The 23189-nt window shown below is 41.0% G+C and overlaps 1 protein-coding gene across 1 annotated transcript; it reads left to right on the top strand.

Annotated features, from left to right (window-relative positions):
• Positions 1 to 19025: 19025 nt before the first annotated feature.
• Positions 19026 to 21635, top strand: LOC147452925 (uncharacterized). The gene has a single exon (XM_086519041.1). The coding sequence runs from the start codon at positions 19087 to 19089 to the stop codon at positions 20617 to 20619; it is 1533 nt and encodes a 510-aa protein (XP_086375167.1). The 5' UTR covers positions 19026 to 19086; the 3' UTR covers positions 20620 to 21635.
• Positions 21636 to 23189: the final 1554 nt, after the last annotated feature.

Here is a 23189-nt window from a genome sequence, read left to right as displayed (position 1 = left end):
CAGCTCGCGTAGCAAGTGACAAACGTAGCATGTGACACAATTTGATGTAATTCTTTCTTGCTTGCTTAGATTTACAACTTGGATACTTGTTTATAAACCATTATTAGTTTTTTCCATTATAGGAAGGGTGGTTTATTTATATATTTTAGTCATAGAAGAAACTTACACACGATGTCATGTCTATTTCTTAATGTGTTGATGGACTTCTCTTTTCTCTTTCTCAGCTGAACGTTTGTGGATTGTCATAATGGATACAGAGGATATACAAGAGACCGCTGATGACAGGCTGATGTCTTTTCTTTACAAAGTTAATGAAGTTACAAGATTTCAAAGTGTCAAAGAGATTTTTAATGCTACCTTTGATCTTCAAGCACTTGTGGATGGCTTCTCCACACAAATTAGTGACTTGAAAGAGATTTATACAACATTGACCAGAGACCACAGGCTTGACAATCTTGTTCATTTTGTTGATATATGCAAAGCAGGTAGCTTGTCAAGGACAGGTATTGCAAAGAAGTGGTCAAGCCTTCATCCAGACTGGCAAAAGATCATAAAGCCTTGCAAATTTCATGGTAATATGCATTGCCAGTTGGTAGAGTATGACCTTGGACTTATCATTTTCTTCGGTGTACTCCCAACACCAGAGGGCAAAGAGATTCCAAAGCAGATTTCTCAGGCTGAGGACGACCAGGAGGAAGAGGAGATAGAGATGGAGTTCCATGAAGAGGAAGAGAAACTACAAAGCACTGAGATGTTGGACATTGAAAAATTTAAAGCAGAAAACATCACTAAAGTGGAGAATGTTGACATTGAGGATGAAGATGTTGATCCTTTGCATTGCACAACAACATTTCCCACATACAAAGTTAACAAAAAGGAATATGTTTTGCTGAATGACATTCAGCATCTTTTTGATCTTAGGGAAGATTATGCTTTGGCAGTTTTGGCTGAGTGGGGATCTAATGACATAGGATTTATTGATTACTCACCTTGCCCCTTAGCAGTCTTGGACACAGAGGCAGAAAATTTTATTGACAGCTCAAGTGTTGGAAAGCATGTGCAGGACATTGCTCTGAGATATGAGCAACAGGGTGTACCTTCTGAAGAGGAGTTCAATGAGATCCAGAAAAGGCTTAAAATAGAGCATATGGCAGAGGAAAAGACCAGAGATTATGAAGTAAGGCCAACTAGATCCATTGATATATGGGAACCTGCCTTGTTTGAGGAGGATGAGTCTCCTAAGGTATGTTTATGACCATTTTGCTTTGTCTTATTAATGTGCTGAACAATTAACCAAGACATATTTTTGCAGATTGAAATACTGGACACAGACAAATTCCTTGGCAGGGGAAAGGGTTACAGACCCTTAAATTTAGGAAGGAACCAGAGCTTGGGACACTTTATTTGGAAGCTCAACAAAGAGACTGTCATTATATTCCATAACAAGTTTACAAGAGAACCATTGCTACCAATGCTTGCAATTAAAGCACTTGCAAAGGTTGTTGGTTCATATCAGCTTCCTCCAGGGTTAGAGAAGTTAATATTGGTGGAAAAGGAGGAAGCCATCAGAATTTTTGGATTCTTCCCTGGCCTTACTGGTTCTAGAGCTGGTTATTTTGCAACAATGGCATCCTATGTGCTTGCCCACTCTGGGGACCTCAAGAGACAAATGATAGGCTACAATAAGCAGAAGTTTCTGAAGTTTAGGGGTGAAGTTGATGTACCTTCATCAAAAGACTGACTTTGCTCAAACCTGTACTTTGGCCCACTTTCTACCTTGTCTCTCTCTTGTAGCTAGCCATTGTAAGAATTTTTCATTTGCAGATGAACTATTATATGAATTTTGTCTTTTCTGCTTGTTCCTGTGTAAGGAATTTGCTAAATCTGAGTTCAGTAGTGCTTTCTTTGTCATTTTTGATCTGGTTCTATGCCATATTTGTCTATAGAACCATTGGAAAACCTCAAGCAAGCTATTTGCCTTCACTGCACCTCCCCCATGTCTTGTATGCTTGAAAAACTTGGTTCTTGCTTGATAATGGGATTTCTCCATGCCTTGTGTAGACCATATGGACAGGGAGCCCCATCTCTTTACAAACCACGGAGTGTGATTGTAAATTAGATGTTGGCAAAGTAAAAGTGTGTCAATAATTAGTAAGTATGAGATTAATCATATGTTGCCAAACTAAAAGTATGTACATATCAAAAAGGTAAGAAAATAAATAAAAAACTTACCATGTAATGTGTGAATTCATGATCCCAAGCATCTTTCATTGCACTTCTGAAGTTATTGAGCTCTTTCTTGAAATTTGGCAGATGCCCCAGGATGTCTTATCACAGTAGGAAAATACTTTGTCTAGTGATTCCCATACCTCTGCTTTTTTATTTCTTGATGTACCTTCAAGACCATGATCTTTGATGGCATTGTGGAGAGCTTTCCACTGGTTATACTTCACATTGGATGAACCCTTCTTGGCATTTACCTTTCCTAGTTTGCCATGAAACCCTAGGAAATCTCTGGCCTTCACACCACCAACAGATACCTTTCTAGACACATTGTTTCCATTTCAAGAGGGAGGCAAATGAAGCCAATATCGCTTTTGCCCTCTCTTGATTAAGTAAAGCATGAGGAAAAATCTCTCTCTCTTAGACTCGGCTTCGGTAAAGGAGGAGATTGAAGCGGAAGAAGAAGGTTGGCAAGGGAAAGGTGAGTAGGAGAGTCAAGGGAAACAATCAAAGCATTTTGGGGGCCCATATCTCCTTATAACTATCTTTTAAGCTCTTATTGCAGGAATAAGAAGGAGATTAGTACTCTTGGTCAAATTTTGAGGATTAAGCTCCATAAGCTCAAGATTTGGTATGGTAGTGTTGTTAATGACAGGATTTGTAATTTGGAAGCAAGCAAGGGAGGATGTAAAGGAGAAATTGGGCAAAGGAGAAGGGCATCAATCTCTCTCTCTCTCTCTCTCTCTCAAGCAGGGTATGGATTGAAGGGTATAAGGAGAATAGGCAGGCGAGGAGCAAGCTAAAGATAAGCAATCAAGGCCATAAGACAAGGGAAAGCTTGGTACCGGCTTTTTCCTTCTTGACCTTGGCACCATCGAGGTTGACATGAAGAAAAGCAATAGTTGTAAGCTTTAATAGATGGTATACTAAAGTGGTTAAGCTTTCAAGGTGTAACCAATATTGATTATTTACTCTCTCGAGCGGATTTTGAGAGGATTAAGCTCTCACAAGCTCGAGGATTGTCTAGCAGTGCCATTAACAACAACTTTAGTAATCAAATTCAGCTTTGGGTTAACCATTGGGAGCTTGATTCTTTTAGTGTGTCAACTTTAAGTAATTCAAGTGTTATTCGATTTGTTTGCTTGGTTAGTAAGTGAAACTCACTCCAGAGGTTCCTCACTACATAGGAAATTCACCGCAAGTTTTAAAATTAAAATCCAGCACTTTTTATGCTAGATATGGTCAATACAAGCACTCACATTGCCTAGATGTGTCTTGTGGTCTTTACAAGCCCAAAAATGTTTCAAATTCAATGGAATTTGTCCTATGGGCTTCGTAAATGCTCTAGATCACAAGGGTGCACTCAGTTGTAACTTTTGATCCAAAATTTGGCCTTTAAGACATCATACACGTATGATGTCTATGTGGTCAAAATGGACTTCTGTTTCTATCACAGGTGCCCTTGATATGTAGAACAAGATTATGTGCTCACAGAAATTTTGGACATCAAAATTGCACAAAATCATCACTTTTTGACAAGGAAATCCCTTGAAAGAGTAAAATCACTCCAATTCTCAATCTGTATGGCCAAATGAAATGAAATTTGGTGTATGTGCTCAACTCAACATACAAAAGATGGATATAATGTCAAAAGTTCATTTTTACTGCTTACGTTACTCTATAGACATCATACACATATGATGTCTGCTGATGAATTTCTGGTCAAAATTCATTCACAAGCATCCCCAAGTCTCTAGCACTAGTTTTCGAGCAATTCTACCAATTTTCATGCAAAAATGTGCTCAGAATCACAAGTTTCTCTTTTCTGTTTTTTGCACTCCGTCTTTTGTCTTTTGGGTGTCCAAAGTTGGTCAAAACTCTAGTCCAATATGTACCTACGCTAAAACCCCCTTTTTGAACACTTTGGTGCAATGAGAAATTTCAAATTTGGTCTCCAGATGCCTCTTGAGACATCATACGCGTATGATGTCCAAGTTTTCAGAATTTTAGTTTTTCTTCACAGAACCCTTTCACATGCTCTCTTATTTGCAAAACACTAATCAGTCATGAAAAAATGTCAACACAAATCAGTTTTTTGTATTTTTTCCTCAAAAGAAAACTTTTGTGATTTTAAATGCAAACAAGCACTTCAGTAAATAATTCAGTGATGAATAGCTCTAGTATCACTTACCTAAAGCTACGCCTACACATCATATGGAGTTTTTCATTTATGAGTAGAAAAACGCTTAACTACCATACACAGACTAGCAATTACTTTTATCACCTCAAAAAATCACTTGACCACCAAAATCGCTACTCTAATCTACAACTAATACTACAGATCCTAACTAAATCTATCTAGTCGCAGACCCTCAGCAAAACACACGCGTCCTGGCTGTCCAATTGATCTTGGAATAACCTCTTTCGGATCCACTTAAGAAAAATGCTTTCTTTAGAAGAAACTAAAGCAAGCAACCATCACCCAAGTGTTAGTAGGAATACCTACTTAAGTCCTTGTGTCCCTAACATCGATGCCAATGTTGCAAGAGCGAATCAAACCACCCATAAAGTGCATGCAACACAACCTAGATCAACATACCGTCAATTTTTGACACAGATGACAGGATAGGCACATGGAGGCAATCTCTTTAGCTTGCATTAGGGGAATTTTGAGGTCACTTTTCTGCCCTGTAAGAATATGTAGAGAGAGAATATATACTTTATTTGAAAAATAGTGAAATGTTTGTAAAAAGGTGAGTTTGCGTCCTTTTTACCTCCACCGAAACATGTCATTGTCAAATCTTTCTAGGATCTTTAGTATTCTAAAAAATACTCCCTCCAAAACTAACGAAAACGTCAGTTCTGGCCAAAATTCAAAATTTCCAAAAGCTGAAACAAACCTTTTCTGTGTCATCTTCTTCCTCGTATCTGCAGAGCTTTTCCCTATAGTACTATCTCTGACAAATAATGTTAACAGACTTCCATGGAGAAGAGAAGCTTATACCATCTACACATTGAGCTTAATGAAGAATATTGTCTAGTGGGCAAGAGAAACAAATGTGCAGAGGTGTCCTCGTCCATATTTGAAGCAATGCGGCAAGATAAAAAAAAACACATTGATCTCTGAACTGATGGAAGATTGTATCTAGTGGACCCAATGACAAAGAGCACTCCCCCATTCTCAAATTGTTCATCTTTGATAAAATTTGTGGGTGATGGTCAAAGAGGGTTGTTGGGTTATACACAGAGTCTTGCGGCAAAGAGAGATATTCTTAAGTTAGAAGATCATTTGACCAAACAAATGATAAATACTCTTAAACAACAGCTTGAGGAATGTAAAGAGAGCAACGAAAAGCTACAAACTCGGCTCAAACAAGCTAGAAGAAAGAATACAATGTTAGGAAACAAACAAAGAGAAAAGAAGTTAAAGAACATTGTAGCCTTGAGACGTGGTGGAGGAGGTTGCAACAGGAGAATCAGAGCAGCAAGGTATATATGCTTATTTTATATTGTTAAGTTGCTACTATTCTTTGTTAATATGCTTAGGTTACTTTTCTTTGTTAAGTTGTATTATGATTCTGCTTATGTTAGGTTGTTAATCTTTTTGTTAGGTTGTTATTATGCTATTTTTCTTTATTAAATGATTAATATTCAGTTAACTTTAATTTAGTTGATCATTGTTTGTTTATTTTGTTGGTGTCATTTGGACAAGATCAATAATCAGTTAATTTTGTACCTTTTGATTTAGGACTTTGCTACAACCAAACTCTGCATCAAACATGGAAATGGCAGCTAAACATTATTGTGATGTTTTACCTCCCAAGGTTGCCAAAAAGATTTTCACAGAGAAGAAGTTTAAAAAGGCAAAGGAGCAGTGCATTGAGGGATTTTTGCAGAGCTCTTGCTTGGACAAGGAGGATGTGCAATATACTATGGATAAGGTAGGCATTAGCAGAGATGGTTATAGCAAGCTGTTCAAAAATATGAAGTCAAGGTTAAAGCAATGTAAAGTCAAGTCCTCTTTGCTTCCAAAGCCATCCATTGTGCAGCAGGCAAGGAAAAAGATCAATGAGAGGATAATGGAGATGTTGGGTGAGCCTCACCACATTCATGGTACCTATCATGGTAAAAAGAGGGATCTTCAATTTGACGAGTTCAATAATATTTTCCTTGACTTGAAGACACTTCAGAAGGAAATGATCAGATTCTATGAGCTGGAGCATACAGAAGCAAATGGTGTTGTCAGTTTTGTGATAAAGCTCGATGAATGCGAGATTGTCAAGAACAGAAAAATTGAGAGGATTTCCATAACTTTAATGAACAGAGCATTGAAACCGAAGGATACCAAGTACTTCAGTGTGCAATCAGAGAAGAATGTCTGGTGGCTAGGTGCTTTTGAAGTAGAGAGTGAAGACTTTGATGTTCTGGATTGGGTTTTCCATCAAACAACAATACCCGAAGTCATTAATGCACAAGAATTAGGGGAAGAGCTTGAAGTAGAAGGGTTTGGAAGTTACAGGGTGGAATGGCACATGGGAGGAGACCTTAAAACCCTTAAATGTATGTACAATGTCTCCAAAGGAGCTATGGCAAAGAGCCCTTGTTTGTATTGTATGGCATTAGCAAAAGAATGTAATCCTGCAAATTGGAACAAAGCACCCAATAGACATACTCAAGATCCAAACTTCAAAGCAGTTTTAAATATTCCACTTGCTAATGTCCACATATGCACTCTACATGCTCTTTGCAGAATTGTGGAGAAAATTGTACATCTGTATGTGGGGTTTGCCTGGAAGTTACAGCCAAAAGCAGCTAGAGATGCTGCAATCAAATGTATTGAAAGGGTTTTATCAGAAATTGGCCTTCACAGTGGTTAAGGTTAAGATTGAAACAGACCTGAAGAGGTTTCTATGCCCCTCCTTCCCTTCAACTCCACCTGCCTTAGGTCCAAGCTTCTCTCCCCGTTCACCTTCCCTCCTTCCTCTCTCCAAGCGGGGGGGGGGGGAGAGAGAGAGAGAGAGAGAGAGAGAGAGAGAGAGAGAGAGAGAGAGAGAGAGAGAGAGAGAGAGAGAGAGAATCTAGAGCTTCTTGTCTTCTCCACCTTTCTCTTCTTCAAATCCCCTCACCATATGCTTCATTCCCCTTTTCTTCACACGATACGCGTACTTATCTCCCCTCCTTTTCTCCTTTTTTCCTCAGGCCATCAGCCACAGTGTTGTGACTAATGTGGCACATGAATAGGGGATGATGACATGGAAATCTCATATTTCCAGGACAGCTGCAAACTATGTGAGACTAGAGCCAAAATTGAGCGTCAAGGCAAGCTCGACATTTTTTTATTTTTGGGGCCATCGTCTGAGGCCATAGTAGTCACTACAACTCACTCTCTCCCTCCATGTGCATCTTCTCGTTACTCTGCCATGCTTTCCCCCCTTTTTTTCCTCCCCTTCCACACACAATGTGCCCTTATTTGCTGAGGTGGCCATCCCATGGGCGGGTGGACACTCCTCCCAATGGGCACCACATTTGGCATGCACATCAACCAAGGCATTGGCAAATTCCTTCACATTTGGTTAAAATCGCCTCTGGATTCCTTGCCATGAGCATGATAGGCATACCCTACAATTAACACTTTCCAATAAATGACAATTGGAACTGGAAGATCATCAACAACTTTATGTGATTTTGTAAGGGCACCACATTTGACAAATACATCGGCCAAGGCATTGCCTTGAAAAACGTTGGTTACTATCAATCAAAGCATTGTTGAGCACAACATTTGGAGAAGTTCCCCCCTTCAAGTCCGATCAAAGCACCAAAGCTTCTTTGCCACAACTATGTTTGGCATTTCCCGCATCACCTTTAGCATAAATATCTGGCGAGGAATTATTGAATACATTATTGGCATAATTATAAACTTGGTTTACATATCCAACATATTTTTTTTGTCGAGATCCATTATTGCCAACCAAGCACTACCAATCACCACATTAAGGATATATATCTCGACCACAATAGTGCATGAAACACACCCGCTTTTAGCATGAATAACATAGTTTCTAGACCCTTAGTGCCGCATCTGGAATATAAACCTTGCTTGTTATCAAGCCCCATTCACTACTCAATAAACGTACAGGCTTCAAAGAAGCTTAACTTGCACTCCGCTGCTCTTTTTCCCATCATGGAAGCAGACCGGCGTGACATCCACCCCCTCTAAACCGACACATCCTCCGGCATGTGCCAACCGTCTTTTCCTTTAATTTGCATCATCAAAATCTTCATTAGACACATTGTTTGATGCATACATATCATCTTCATCCCTTGATCGTTGATCAAAGATTTGATCCTCAAAATTGAACTCACCTTCCCGTTTCTTGAACAATTGGATCCTTTTCCCTGCAATAGGCACTCTAAGCTCAGTTCCATCAAGCTCACATAATTTATATGTTGCATTGTCATAAGCGTGAAGTACAACATAAGGCCCAAACCAACATTTCACCACCTTTCCCATTTCACAGTATTGGTTTTCCAAGCTACTATCATAAACAAGTACCCAATCTCCATCTTTGATAGCATACGGTCATAGCCTATGCTTCTCATCAGATGGTGCTGTATTCTTCAACCTTGCCTCCTTGAGCTTTTTCTTTGGCCTTCTCAATATCTTCTTGACGCCTCTCAAGTTGGCAAATACGTAGAATAAGAAAACATTCTGTAGACATACCTACTTCCCATGGAATTATAGTCTAAGACATAAATGCTTCCTCTGTAGACATAATGGGCTTCTCTCCATGCATCAATTCAAATGGCATATAACTTGTGAAAGAGCTATGTGTAGTGCGATTAGTCCATAAAGCAAAAAGTAGCAGCTTAGATCAATCACTAATATGTCCTTGACATGCCTTTGCTAAGGGATTAGCAATAGGCAGATGCCCTCTTTCACTATTCCCATTACAATATGGAATATATGTAGTAGTAAGAGCCAACAGTGATACCCAAACAAGCAAAAAACTCACGAACTTCATCTACATCTAGCTCTCCTCTATTATTAGTGATTTAACCAATACATCCATACATGGAAATTACATATTCAAGCAAAAAATTTCACACAAAACTTGTAGCTTTTGTATGCAAATCTCCCCCTTCAACTTGATTAGTGAGATCTTCTCTTGCAAGGACAATATGGCTCATTTGCCAAACCCCCACTGGCATTGTAATCAAATCTATTACCCATTTGTAAATAGCTAGTGGATAAGTAGGATGCAATCCATCTTGATGGCATATATTAGAATATTGATGGCATACTAAACAAAGTCTACACAAATTGAGCAACGCGGTCCTTGAAGTTTCCTGTACCCCTCTGTGTCCAGCCCACAAGCTTTCATGAAACTCTTTAATCACATGTTGTTGAGTGGCTTTATCACAAACAACCCATTGCGGTACCCCTCTTGAACACTTTGGTTGCTTCCATAAATGACCATCTCTTAAAAAGAAGCCATAAGCCTTTTTCCTGATCCTTTTCTAGTCTTAATCACTCCATCCCTCCTGCATGGTTAGAGTGATGAGGTAGTGGCCTATCAAAATCCATTCTCCATCGTACATCTCTTTAGGAAAAACTCCAAAAACACGAACAAGAGTACCACAGCTTGTATGTAAATGAGAAGAAATATAAACTTTAGGCTCACATCATCACTGGTGGTAATCATCTCTTCTTCATCTTCAGACCTGGCCCTTGACAACATATCTGCTACAGGGTTATCTCTACCTGCAATATGATAAAACTCAAGATTAAGATACTTAATAAAGGCTATTTATTTCAATATTGCAATGTCCGGAGTAGAGATGTAATGGAATTTGGCCTATTTAACTTGAGAGTAGCGGAAATTAATGAGAGTACTTTTGAGAAATGACTTTGTGAGCATAGCGGGTGAACATAATTGAAGATAGCAACCTAATCATATCAATTAGTTAACTTGGCATGAACAATACTTTTGCAAGAGAGAGACTTTAGAGAACATGACAACAGTTGAGGACCGGATTTATGTGGAGCCGGTCTCTCCTCCAATAGGCATTTGTATTATGATTTCTCCCATTAAGAGAGACTTGTTACAGTACAATCTTTGTATTCCTTGTAACCTAGGTGATGCAATGCAGATGAAAAGCTTCATGCATCACAAGCATAACATAAACTTGAAGAAAGCTTTAACTATCCCAAGCCTCAGTCCCAAGACCTCAAACACCTTTGAAGGTGGAGAGAGCTAGCAGGAAATGAGGGTAGGGAAGAGGAAAAAGAAACATTTCATATGAGAAAGAATTAGTTCCTCACTTATCATAACTCTTCTTGCTAGCATACATAATAGCATAGTAATGAAGAAGAAGGAGATGGCAAGCTTAAGCATTGAAGCATGGCTCTTGGTTGGATTTTCACTCCATAGCCAAGAGTGTTGGTGTAGGCTCTCAACCTCTACTTGCTTGGAGAAGGAGAGGGAGCTCTTGCATTTTTCATAGCACACAATGAGAGTTTTTTTGTGTGTGTGTGTGTGGGTGAGTATACCTTCTAAGCAACCCCCTAGCTTGCTTGGGTCGACCCCCCCTTGTAGCTCATGCTTGAAGCTCATTGGACCCTTCCAGGCCTAGCCAATCACAAGCAGGAGGCATTACAAGCAGCAATGGTAGCCTTGAGACAAGTGTCCCCCTTTCCCCTTTGAGAGAGAGGACTTTATAAATGAAAAATCAATTAATTAAATCTCTTAAATTATCATTGGACCCCTTGGGTAGCAAACCAATAGGCTTCAGGCACACCATGAGGGCAACATGAGGAGGAACTTGACAAGTGTCCCTTATTCTTTCTTTGTACCATGCATGCCTTGTGTGAGTGTGTGGGTGTTCTCTCTCATCTCCCCTCATGTAGGGCTCACCCCCTCCTTGTAGGGATTGAATATGCTCTTTCAATATGCGTCTATACTATTGTGAAGCTCAGTGACCAATTCTTCTAGCTCATGTCCTATTTGGGGGGGGAGAGAGAGAGAGAGAGAGAGAGAGAGAGAGAGCAAGCAGTGCATGCGTTTTTTTTTTAAAGGCAGAGCAAGAGAAAAATAAAAACAAGAATTCCAGAGACAAACCTGTAGACAAAGCTCGGAGTTGCTTCTGGTAAGCATCGAACTGCTTGTGGCTGCAACTTGCGAACTGCTTCTGGCTGCTTCTGGGAACCTGCGAACCGCTTATGGAGAGGATCGAATTGCTACTGAGAGCAACGAGGAATGCTTTTTTTATTTTATTCACTTGGTAGCTTTTGACAGCGAAGTGTTTTTTAGAGCTTTTCATCGCTGCGTTTTTAAAAAAATAAGAGGAGCCACGTGGGTTAACGAGAGACCAGGGATAGGAATGCTTTTTTTATTTTATTCACTTGGTAGCTTTTGACAGCGTATTGTTTTTTAGAGCTTTTCATCATTGGGTTTTTTTTAAAATAAGAGGAGCCACGTGGGTTAACGAGAGGCCAGGGATAGGAATGCTTTTTCTTTTTTTTTAATCACTTTGTAGCTTTAACAACGTAGTTTTTTTTAGAGCTTTTCATCGCTGGGGTTTAAAAAAATAAGAGGAGCCACGTGGAGCTCATGTCCAGTTCTTCTAGCTCATGTCCTGTTTGGGGGGGGGGGGGGGGGGAGAGAGAGAGAGAGAGAGAGAGAGAGAGAGAGAGAGAGAGAGAGAGAGAGAGAGCAGTGCATGCGTTTTTTTTAAAAGGCATAGCAAGAGAAAAAAGAAACAAGAACGCCAGAGACAAACCTGTAGACAAAGCTCGGAGCTGCTTCTAGCAAGGTGCGAACTGCTTGTGGCTGCTTCTGGAACCTGCGAATTGCTTGCGGAGAAGATTGAATTACTGCTGACAGCAATGAGGAATGATTTTTTTATTTTATTCACTTGGTAGCTTTTGACAGCGTAGTGTTTTTTAGAGCTTTCCATCGTTGGGTTTTTTTTTAAAATAAGAGGAGCCACGTGGGTTAACGAGAGGCCAAGGATAGGACTGCTTTTTTTATTTTATTCACTTGGTAGCTTTTAACAGCGTAGTGTTTTTTAGTGTTTTTCATTGTTGGGTTTTAAAAAAAATAAGAGGAGCCACGTGGATTAACGAGAGGCCAGGGATAGGAATGCTTTTTTTATTTTATTCACTTGGTAGCTTTTGACAGTGTAGCTTTTCATCGCTGGTTTTTTTATAAAAAAAGAGGAGCCACGTGGAGCTCATGTAGAGTTCTTCTAGCTCATGTCCTGCTTGGGGGGGGGGGGGGGGGGGGAGAGAGAGAGAGAGAGAGAGAGAGAGAGAGAGAGAGAGAGAGAGAGACCAAGCAGTGCATGCGGTTTTTTTTTAAAGGCATGGCGAGAGAAAAAAAAAAAACAAGAACGCCAGAGACAAACCTGTAGACAAAGCTCGGAGCTGCTTCTGGCAACCTGCGAACTGCTTATGGCTGCAATTTGCGAACTGCTCGTGGCTGCTTCTGGGAAACTGCGAGCTGCTTGTGGAGAAGATCGAATTGCTGCTTAGAGCAACGAGGAATGCTTTTTTTATTTATTACTTGGTAGCTTTTGATAGCGTAGTGTTTTTTAGAGCTTTTCATTGCTGGTTTTTTTAAAAAAATAAGAGGAGCCACGTGGGTTAACGAGAGGCTAGGATAGGAATGCTTTTTTTATTTTATTCACTTGGTAGCTTTTGACAATGTAGTGTTTTTTAGAGCTTTTCATCGCTGGGTTTTTTTTAAAATAAGAGGAGCCACGTGGGTTAATGAGAGGCCAGGGATAGGAATGCTTTTTTTATTTTATTCACTGGGTAGCTTTTGACAGAGTAGTTTTTTTTAGAGCTTTTCATCGGTGGGTTTTTAAAAAAATAAGAGGAGCCACGTGGGTTAACGAGAGGCCAGGGGTAGGAATGCTTTTCTTAATTTTATTCACTTGGTAACTTTTGACAGCGTAGTGTTTTTTAGAGCTTTTCATCGCTGGGTTTTTTTTTAAATAAGAGGGGCCACATGGATTAACGAGAGGCGAGGGATAGGAATGCTTTTTTCATTTTATTCACTTGGTAGCTTTTGACATCGTAGTTTTTTTAGAGCTTTTCATCGTTGAGTTTTTTTAGAAATAAGAGGAGCCACGTGGGTTAATGAAGTAAAGAGGCCAAGGATAGGAAAATGCCTCCTGGGTTAACGAGAGGCCAGGAATAGGAATGCTTTTTTTTATTTTATTCACTTGGTTGTTGGAATTAGGGTTGCAGAGAAACACACATAGCTTGGAGAAGACGAAGGAAGCTCAAGGCACACAATAGAGAGTGTGTTACTTAGTGTGCAATGGAAAGATAGATAGCCCTAGAGTGATGGGCGTATATACAATGCACGGGGGAAAAAACCTCCTAAAGAGGGAAAAAATGCCCCGGCGGTCCTAGTGTGTTCACACACATCACTACCACATGTATATGGTAACAAATCCCCCCTGGAGTGATGCGGTGAACGAGAGCTGGCACATGAGTAAAGGGAAGTGCCATGCCCTGAGGACAGGATCAGTCCACAAAGGGGAGTAAGCCCAAAGCTTTGCGGAAAGCTTCAAGCTTCTCACGAGACAATGCCTTTGTGAAAAGATCTGCAAGGTTGTCCTGTGTTGGCACATAAGCCAAGCTGATCTCTCCTGCTGAGAGCCTCTCCATGACATAGTGGTAATGCACCTCAATGTGCTTTGTGCGAGCATGAAAAACTGGGTTCCTCGCAACTGCCAATGCGCTCTGACTGTCAGTGTAGATAGTGTTGGCAGTGTCCTGTCCAACACCCAAGTCAGCCATAAGGCGTCTGAGCCATACACACTCAACCGTAGCTGTGAAGACTGCCCTGTACTCAGCCTCACAACTCGAAGTGGCCACAGTAGGTTGCTTCTTGCTCAACCATGATATACATGAACTGCCAAGCATGAAACAAAAACCACTTGTGGACACTCGCGTGTCAAAACAACCAGCCCAATCTGAGTCCGAAAAAGCATGTAAGTCTGGCGGCAATGATCCCCCCTTGGGATAAAACAAGCCAAGATGTAAAGTGCCACTAAGGTAGCGGAAAATCCTCTTGACAGCCTGCCAATGCTTAGACCCTGGGCTATGCATAAATCTGCTGACCTGCGAGACTGCAAACTGAATATCTGGCCTCGTGTTGCATACATAAATGAGGCAGCCAACAGCAGTTTGGTAAAGAGTGACATCAGCAAGATCGCCAGCATCATGTAGACTCAACTTCAAACCTGTTTCCATGGGAGTGGCAATAGGTTTGCAATCCTCAAGTCCAAACTTACATAGCAATGTCTCTATGTAACTTTTCTGACACAAGGCAATACCACCATCACACTGCTTAAACTGTATACCCAAGTAATGATGCAACAGCCCCAAATCTTTCATCTTGAAAGTAGCATTCAAATCAGCCTTAAATTCAGCAATATGTCTCTCATTTGGTCCAGTGATCAACAAATCATCAACATAAAGAACCACAATGAGAAATACATCATCCTCACGCTTTACATACAATGTGCTTTCTGTTGGACTGTTACGAAAGCCTCGTTTAACCAAATGAGTGTCAGCTTTCTCATACCAAGCACGAGGAGATTGCTTCAACCCATACAAAGCCTTCTTACATTTGCACACTTTGTCCTCTTGTCCTTTTATGACAAAACCGCGAGGCTGCGTTACATAAACTTCCTCAAATATGTCACCATTCAAGAAAGTAGTAACAATGTCTGATTGATGTACATCCCAACCAAAATGAGCTGCCAATGCACATAGAAAAAGCACAGTAGTCATACGACAAGTGGGAGCAAAAGTCTCTTCATAATCTATGCCTTTTTGTTGTGCATAACCCTTTGCAACAAGTCGAGCCTTATGGCGATCGATCTCACCATCCGGCTTGCGTTTCAACTTGTAAACCCACTTCGTACCAATGGCCTTTTTGCCAGGAGGCAAATCACATAAAGTCCATGTGTCATTCTCTATAAGTGCATCATATTCTGATTTCATGGCAGCAATCCAATTTTTTGAATTCTGTCCTTCATCAAAAGACAGAGGCTCCTCAACATCATGTAAACTAGACACAGCCAAAGCATAACAATCTAATGCATAAGATGCATGGTGAGAGCCTGAACGAGTACGACTAGATAAAGGTGCATCCAATTTACTATCACGCAAAGTGTGCACCAGCCATTTTGGCATACCTCTAGCCTGCTTATTTTCATCCCTTTCCTCATCAAGTACATCATGTACATCTGCATCAGTAATAGGCTGTTCTAAAACATTTTCAGAAACCCCCATAGGCTGTACATTTGCCTCATTGGAACTTACATTCGTATTTCCACCACTGAAAAGAGGCAACAAAGTGTCATAAATGCCCTGTGAGCTTACATTACTGTCTCTAGTACATGACAGCAAGGGTTGAACAGAATCTTCCACAAACACTACATCCCGTGAAACCAGAATACGTTTTGTTTGCGGATGATACAACCTGTAACCTTTGCTTTCATCACTATAACCAACAAAAATACATTTGACAGCCTTATCATCCAATTTTCTGCGCTGCACTTGTGGCACCAAAGCATATGCCAAACAGCCAAAAACACGCATGTGCTCAATAGAAGGCTTTCTATCATGCCATGCTTCATATGGAGTAATAGACTGCAAAGCTTTCGTAGGACACCTGTTAAGTACATAAGTGGCACACATGATGGCCTCAAGCCAAAAAGAATGCGGCAAAGCTTGACTTTTGACCATACATCGTGCCATTTCCGTTAGTGACCTGTTTTTTCTCTCAGCAACACCATTTTGCTGAGGTGTATAAGGCACTGTACATTGGTGTTTTATCCCACGACTAGCCAGAAATGCATTAAATTCATGAGACATATACTCCCCCCCTCGATCGGAACGGAGGGTGCCCATAGCACATTTTGAGACATTTTCAGCCATAGCCAAAAATTGTTTGAAGCACATAAAAACTTCGGACTTCGCTTTAAGCGGAAATACCCATGCATGCCTGGAGTAATTATCAATGAAAGTCACGAAGTACAGGTAATTGCCCAAGGACGGAGTTTGCATGGGCCCACAAACATCACTATGCACAAGCTGCAACCTGCATGTGGCCCTAACTGAACCATCCTTTGGAAACTTAGAACGCTGCATCTTACCCAGAATACAGCCTTCACAAACATGTTTGACAGGTGCTTCAAGAGGCGGCAAAGAAGCAACCATATCAAATTTCTGCAAACGCAGCAAACTGGCAAAATTCAGATGGCCAAAACGTGCATGCCAAAGTTTTGCATCTGAAATAGCCCTTGAATCTGCAACAGCATTTGCAAAATTTTGTCCACACTTGTCATACAAAGTGAGCTTATACAGCCCACGGCACAAAAGCCCAGATGCAAAAATTTCATCACCAAAACTGAGATCATGAACTGTACATCTGTCATCCACAAATTTGACTACAAGTCCAAGTCTAGCAAGTGCGGATACAGACAAGAGATTCTTCTTGATCCCAGGTACATAAAGTGCATCAACAAGTGTGAAGGAACTGCCATTAGCAGCAGTGAGCACAATCTTTCCAACTCCCTGAACTGGATAAGAGGCGTTGTTGGCACAAGTGACTAAATTCCCATGAGGGACAGACTCGAGAGAGGTAAACAATTCACGATGTGAGGTAATGTGCTTTGTAGCACCACTGTCGAAATACCACACATGTGAATCTGCAGCAACTGACAAGCATGTATCATGGACAACAAGATTGTAAGTGCACTCTGCGCTAAAAGCCCATTCTGCATCAACATCAGCATCACAATCTCCTTTCACAGAAGACTCAACAATGGCTGCATTTGTAGTGGAACCAGCATTTGCAGTGGAACCACCCTCTTTCTTCTTAGCCTCTTTGGCCTTCAACTTAGGACACAACTTGATCAAGTGATCATTGGCTTTACAATAATGGCAACGCATCTTCTTTTTGCCCTTATCACCAGAATTGCCAGACGAAGTGTTGCCAGCAGAAGCATTAGGAACAGAATTTTTGCCACTCGCAGCAGAACCATAAGAAGTGGCTGCATTACTGTTACCACCCTTTCTTTGAGAAGCAATAAAAGCCTGTTCAACTGCACGCTGCCTAGTCCTGTTTTTTCTAGAAAGTGACTCTTGCAACAGCAATGTGCATAATGCATCAAACTTGACAACTTCAGGATTTCCTTGGGTCATCAGTCTCCAAGTACTAGCAAAAGTCTGGTAGGAATCTGGTAAGGCATCAAGAACAGTCTGCACAAGGGAACTGTCCGAAATGACTTCACCTGCAGAAATGAGTTGCTCATTGATATCCTTGACACTAGCAAGGAAAGTGTCCATATCATCTTCCTCATGCATAATCTTCGATTCTAGCTCTTTACGCAGCAAAGCAATTTTAGCCTCATTGCGGCTTGCATAAAGACCTGGTAGAATATCCCAAGCCTGTTTTGCAGATTTTGCTGAACGGATGTGAGGAATAATGGTGCGCTTCACAGACAACGCAATCAATGCATGAGCCTGCGCATCCTTAACATCCCAACGAGCTTGTTCTGCCGTAGGCAAAACAACTCTAACAGCTGCAATCCTTGCAGCAAGACCTGCAACATCCTCAATATCGCCTACATCTTCAGAACCAGGACGTACATCAATGCCCTGCACAATGTTCCAGACACCTTTTGACACAAGAACATGTTGCATCATATAAGCCCACATAGGGTAGTTGTCCCCATCCAACCTGTCCTCAGCAGCAAACATCTTGAACACATCTGTGTTGTTGTTGTCAGCCATGGTAAATGCTGCACCTGATGTGAAAACTGCCCAAAAATAGGAGAAATGGAGCGGGAACAACTTGTGCTATATAGCACAAACCGTAGAAGACTATAAGGCACCTGTTATGCAGAAAACGGCACTGACAAAAAATCTGCACAAAATGACGAAATAGCCTGTGCAGTACTAGTAGCCCGTAGTGGAAACGGAGGCCGAAATGAGCCCAAATCAAAATTCTGAGCAGACCAAGCTCTTCGAGCTGTCCCAAAATATTTGTCGACCTGCGAACGCTCGCCAAAGCTCACTGAAATCGGAGAAAGTGAGCAGGCGTGTGCTGAAGCAGCTGGCGACTAAGCCCGGGAGGACGTGACCTGCTCTGATACCAATTGTTGGAATTAGGGTTGCAGAGAAACACACACAGCTTGGAGAAGACGAAGGAAGCTCAAGGCACACAATAGAGAGTGTGTTACTTAGTGTGCAATGGAAAGATAGATAGCCCTAGAGTGATGGGCGTATATACAATGCACGGGGAAAAAACCTCCTAAAGAGGGAAAAAATGCCCCAGCGGTCCTAATGTGTTCACACACATCACTACCACATGTATATGGTAACATTGGTAGCTTTTGATAGCGTAATTTTTTTAAGAGTTTTTCATCATTGGGTTTTTTTAGAAATAAGAGGAGTCAAGTGGATTATCGAGAGACCAAAGATAGGAAAATGCCTTCTGGATTAACGAGAGGCCAGGGATAGGAATGTTTTTTTTTTTTTTCACTTGGTAGCTTTTGTCAGCGTAATGTTTTTAAAACTTTTCATCGTTGGTTTTTTTAAAAATAAAAGGAACCACGTGGATTAACGAGAGACCAGAGATAAGAATGCTTTTTTATTTTATTTTATTTATTTGATAGCTTTTGATAGCGTAGTTTTTTTTTTTTTGAGATTTTCATCGTTATATTTTTAAAAAAACAAGAGGAGCCAGGTGGGTTAACGATAGGACAGGGATAGGAAAATGCATCCTTTGCTAACGAAGTAACGAAGCCTGACCGTCAATTCTTCTTCCAGCCATGGCAGAGGATAGAGCAGAGAAGACGTGTTGTGCCCAGCATCGCGTATCGCTGATCACTGAGAGCGTGGGCCTACCCCTGCTTTCCCTCGCCGACCTCAACTTCTCCAAGTGCTTCCTTTGCAGTTCAATACCGTCCGTACCCTCCCCTGCCCCCTGTCTCGAGGAGTTCTTTCATGAGTATTCTGCTGCAGTGTTTGCTAGATCTTTGAGAAGATCTCGAGCTTTTTGCCCAGGAACTCCAGCCTGCAGAGAACGAAGCATCATAGATAAAAAAGAAGTAGGTTGTGGTGGTGATGATGATGGTGGTGCATGTCGCACAGATACAAACAATGATGATTGCGCTGATGATGATGAGGGACAATTACCGCTTCACTTACTCTTGAGTGATTCTGTGTTATCACATCTACCGCTTGCAGATGTCATCCGGGCACGGTATGTGTCAAAGGCTTGGATGAGCACCATCAATGACGTCCTTCATAATCCATGCTCTAAAGTGCATCCGTACATACGGCGCCCTTGCCTCATGCTTCTTCACCCACGTTCGGAGAAAATAGGGGCCTCTGCAGCTCTTTCGGTGTTCGAATTTTTGAACAATGCATGGTTGACAAAACCAATTCTTTTTCCCAGCAAGGCATCATATTTGGTGGGTGCTTCGCATGGCCTTTTTTGTTTTGCAACAGACAGCCCTGTTTGGAGAGATTTTTTTATGCATGAGTCCAAGATCACTTTGATCAACAACAATATCGATTTCTTTGTGGGCAACCCTCTTACTGAAACATGGACGCTCTTGCCACGCCCTCCAAGCACACATCGCAAGGGTGCCAGTAAGGAGGAGGCAGTTTCTTATGCGTTTGTGGCATACTTAAACCCAAATAGTTCACACAGCTTAGGCTTCAAACTCGTCAAGATTCAATCTCAATCATTCAGCAATGTGTATATCTACGATTCATCCACAGGTCGGTGGGGTGAGGACATGTTTCGAGGGAGAAATATACAACACACTGTCTTTGAAACTCCTGAACTATTGCACTGTTTTGATGAGTATGGGATTCTTGAATGCTCATACAATCTTTTAAATTGCACTTTGGAAAGACGGCTACTAGGGTGGCCTGAAGTCAACATGGATGATTGGCCTTACAGGTTATCCTTTCTAATCCGATGTGCAGAAAGAACTTTTTGTGTGTATAAGAAGCGACGTGGGGAGTTTGAACAAGCATTTGTCGGTTTGATACCGTGTGTCTTGCATAAATGGCCAGTTGGAGTGTTTAGACTAGAAGACAATGCAACGTGGGAGCTGGTGTCTGAGATGCCGACAAACCTTCTCAAAGAGGCTGTGGAGGAAGGATCTGATGGCACAGATTTTGTGATTGGAAGCGACCAGATGCATTGCATCTTCTTTATTTTGAAAGGAAGCTCCAAAATGCTGGTCTTTGATGTGCTATCCTCTAAGTGGGATACTTTACCTGGTTGTGCTTACGTGCCATCGTTCTACCCGTATAAACTCAATGTCTTTTGTGAACCCTTAATTTGAACACAGAGGACATTTTTCACACAATGCATTGTAAAGCTAATTCATGGCACATTCACTTTGTATTAAAGTGGATTTTCAGGGGCTGAGATTCTTCCCAAGAGGGCTTCTCTTCTTTGGACACTGGATACAATGGTCTGGGACCTGGTTGCAAGAGGCTTATCTAGCTGCTCTCAACATCATGCTAACTAGTTGTCAATTGGGCATTGCACCTCCCCCATCCTTGCACTCCGAGTTGCTGATTCCGTGCAAGCTGATCATCAACCTTTGCCTGCTGTGTTGGTCTGTGAGACATGCTGAAGCTGATACCCCTGACAAGTAAGACAACACACTAATTTGCAAGTATATATAAAAAAAGCATGCATGAAGTACTCCTATTAAGTGAGGTGCGTTTTGGGCAACTTTTATATTCACTATGTGTACAACCCATACCCTGTTGTTTTGCATCAGCTATACCACGCTTCTTTTGATTGGATTTATCTATTGATAGGTTTTGATTCTTATATTTTGTGTTTTGATTGTTGACAAAAGTTGCAGCTCTTGTCGTCCTTATAATTCTTGGATACAAAAATGTCGGTGATTATGTCTGCTTATAGTTGACGACATACATATTTTGCATGTTAGAGATGTGTTGGCTTGGCCGTTGCATGTGTACATTAGTGAAGGATATCATGCAACATTAGTGAAGGATATGGACAAGTTTGTAGGATGGCTAATCAGGTGCTACTTGGATGCAAAGGAAAATGATAGTCCACTTCTACTCTCTGAATTGGAGTTAGAATATGGAGCGAGCTTGTCAATGCGAGCTTTTTTTTTTTTTTGGGAGAGGAAGCCACTAGTGTACCACCATTGCCGCCCTCATTGGTCACCAAAGCCACCAGCTCTTCTCCTCCTCCACCACTTCCGTGGACACCATTACTGTCGCCCTGCTTAGCTACTTAAGCCACCATCTATCCTTTGCTCTTCACTCATGCTCTCTCTTCCTCTCTTGCCTCCCCTCGCTCTCTCTCTCTCTCTCTCTCTCTCTCTCTCTCTCTCTCTACCCTCCCTTTGTCTCTCTATGTATCTATCATAAGTAGCACCGTCTTTATCTATCTATCTCAGTCTCTCTTCCTAATTTTCTTAGTAGGTACTCTCTCTCTCTCTCTCTCTCTCTCTCTCTCTCTCTCACACACACACACACACACACACACACACACACACACACACAGTCTCTTTTCTTACCTCTCCTCTTTCTTTTTCTCTTCTCTCATCCTTTTTGTCTATTCCCTTTCCCCCTCTCTCCCTTCCACCCCTAAAAACACTCTCTCTCTCTCTCTCTCTCTCTCTCTCTCTCTGGGTTTAAGGAGCACATAGAGTGGGTAAGCAAGGAGCTCTTTGTTCGGGAGAACAGTCAATTGTACGCACCATGTCGAATGAGACCAATCATCAAGGGGATTTATTTGAGGGATATAAAATATTTTGTATGTGAAGATCGCACTATCAAACAACAAAATATGCATTGCAAAGCATATAAAGAGAGGAATAAAAAAAACATTCTCATGAAGAAATTGTGTCCAAAGGGGAGGTACGTCCCTCAAGCAAATAGAATGCGCGACTGATGAGGCCGAGTTATAATTGAAAGTAACTTTTTGGAATTGCAATGGATACCCATGAAATGTAGAGGTTGGCATTGATGAACTAACAAGCACATCCGATGTTGTACTTTTTGTTGAAACTTGGGAGTATGATATACAAAGGATTAGCTGGTTGAAGGATTACAAGGTACATTCATTATTTGGTCAAAGAATCTCAAGAAACAACGGAGTGAGCGATGAGGAGTAGAATATATGATTAAGAAAAGATTGAAAGATTTTGTATCAATTGTGAAAGATAGTAAGCACAAACGATATGTATGGCTGAAAATTATGACACCAAAAAGAGAACCCATTTTTGTAGTCGATCGCTACATTTCTCATCATGATTTTCCCTCTTATGCTTGCATAAATAGGGATCAACCATTTTTTGATTTAGAGAAAGACATTGCTTATTTTAAAAGCAAAAGTGATAAATAGTCTTTGGGGATATGAATACTTGCACAAAAACATTGTAACACGATACTCAACAATTTGATATGTCATACATTGCAAGGGAGTTGGACGAAGTTCACTTGTATGCTACACATTGTACACAACTACATGAGAAACCAAATGCTAGAAAAATATCATTTTATGGTTCTCTCTCATGCGTTGCCTCTTTTTTTACTATTGTGGATGTATGCGGTGGGCTTGAAAAGTTGGTCACTCGTAAAGCAAAAGATCTTCAAGGTATAAAGTCGGAAATGATTAAATGGATGGGAGATTTTGCACATAAGTGGATATGTAATATGTTCAACCTTGTACTTCAACATGGGATGCCTTATGATTGGAGTACTAATTAGGTCAAGTCCTTGCATATAAGAAGGTGATGTGTCAATTGCGCATGGGAAGAGTAATTTCAAAAAAAACATTGCAAGCACTATTTGGGTTAAACAAGGATGTACGTTGCCACCAACTCTCTTCGGTCTATGCATCGATCAACTGGATCAAATGGTA

Source organism: Adiantum capillus-veneris, chromosome 8 (assembly GCF_014529385.1).
Source record: "Adiantum capillus-veneris isolate H3 chromosome 8, ASM1452938v2, whole genome shotgun sequence".
NCBI lineage: Eukaryota > Viridiplantae > Streptophyta > Polypodiopsida > Polypodiales > Pteridaceae > Adiantum > Adiantum capillus-veneris.
This window is presented reverse-complemented; position numbering and strand designations above follow the sequence as displayed.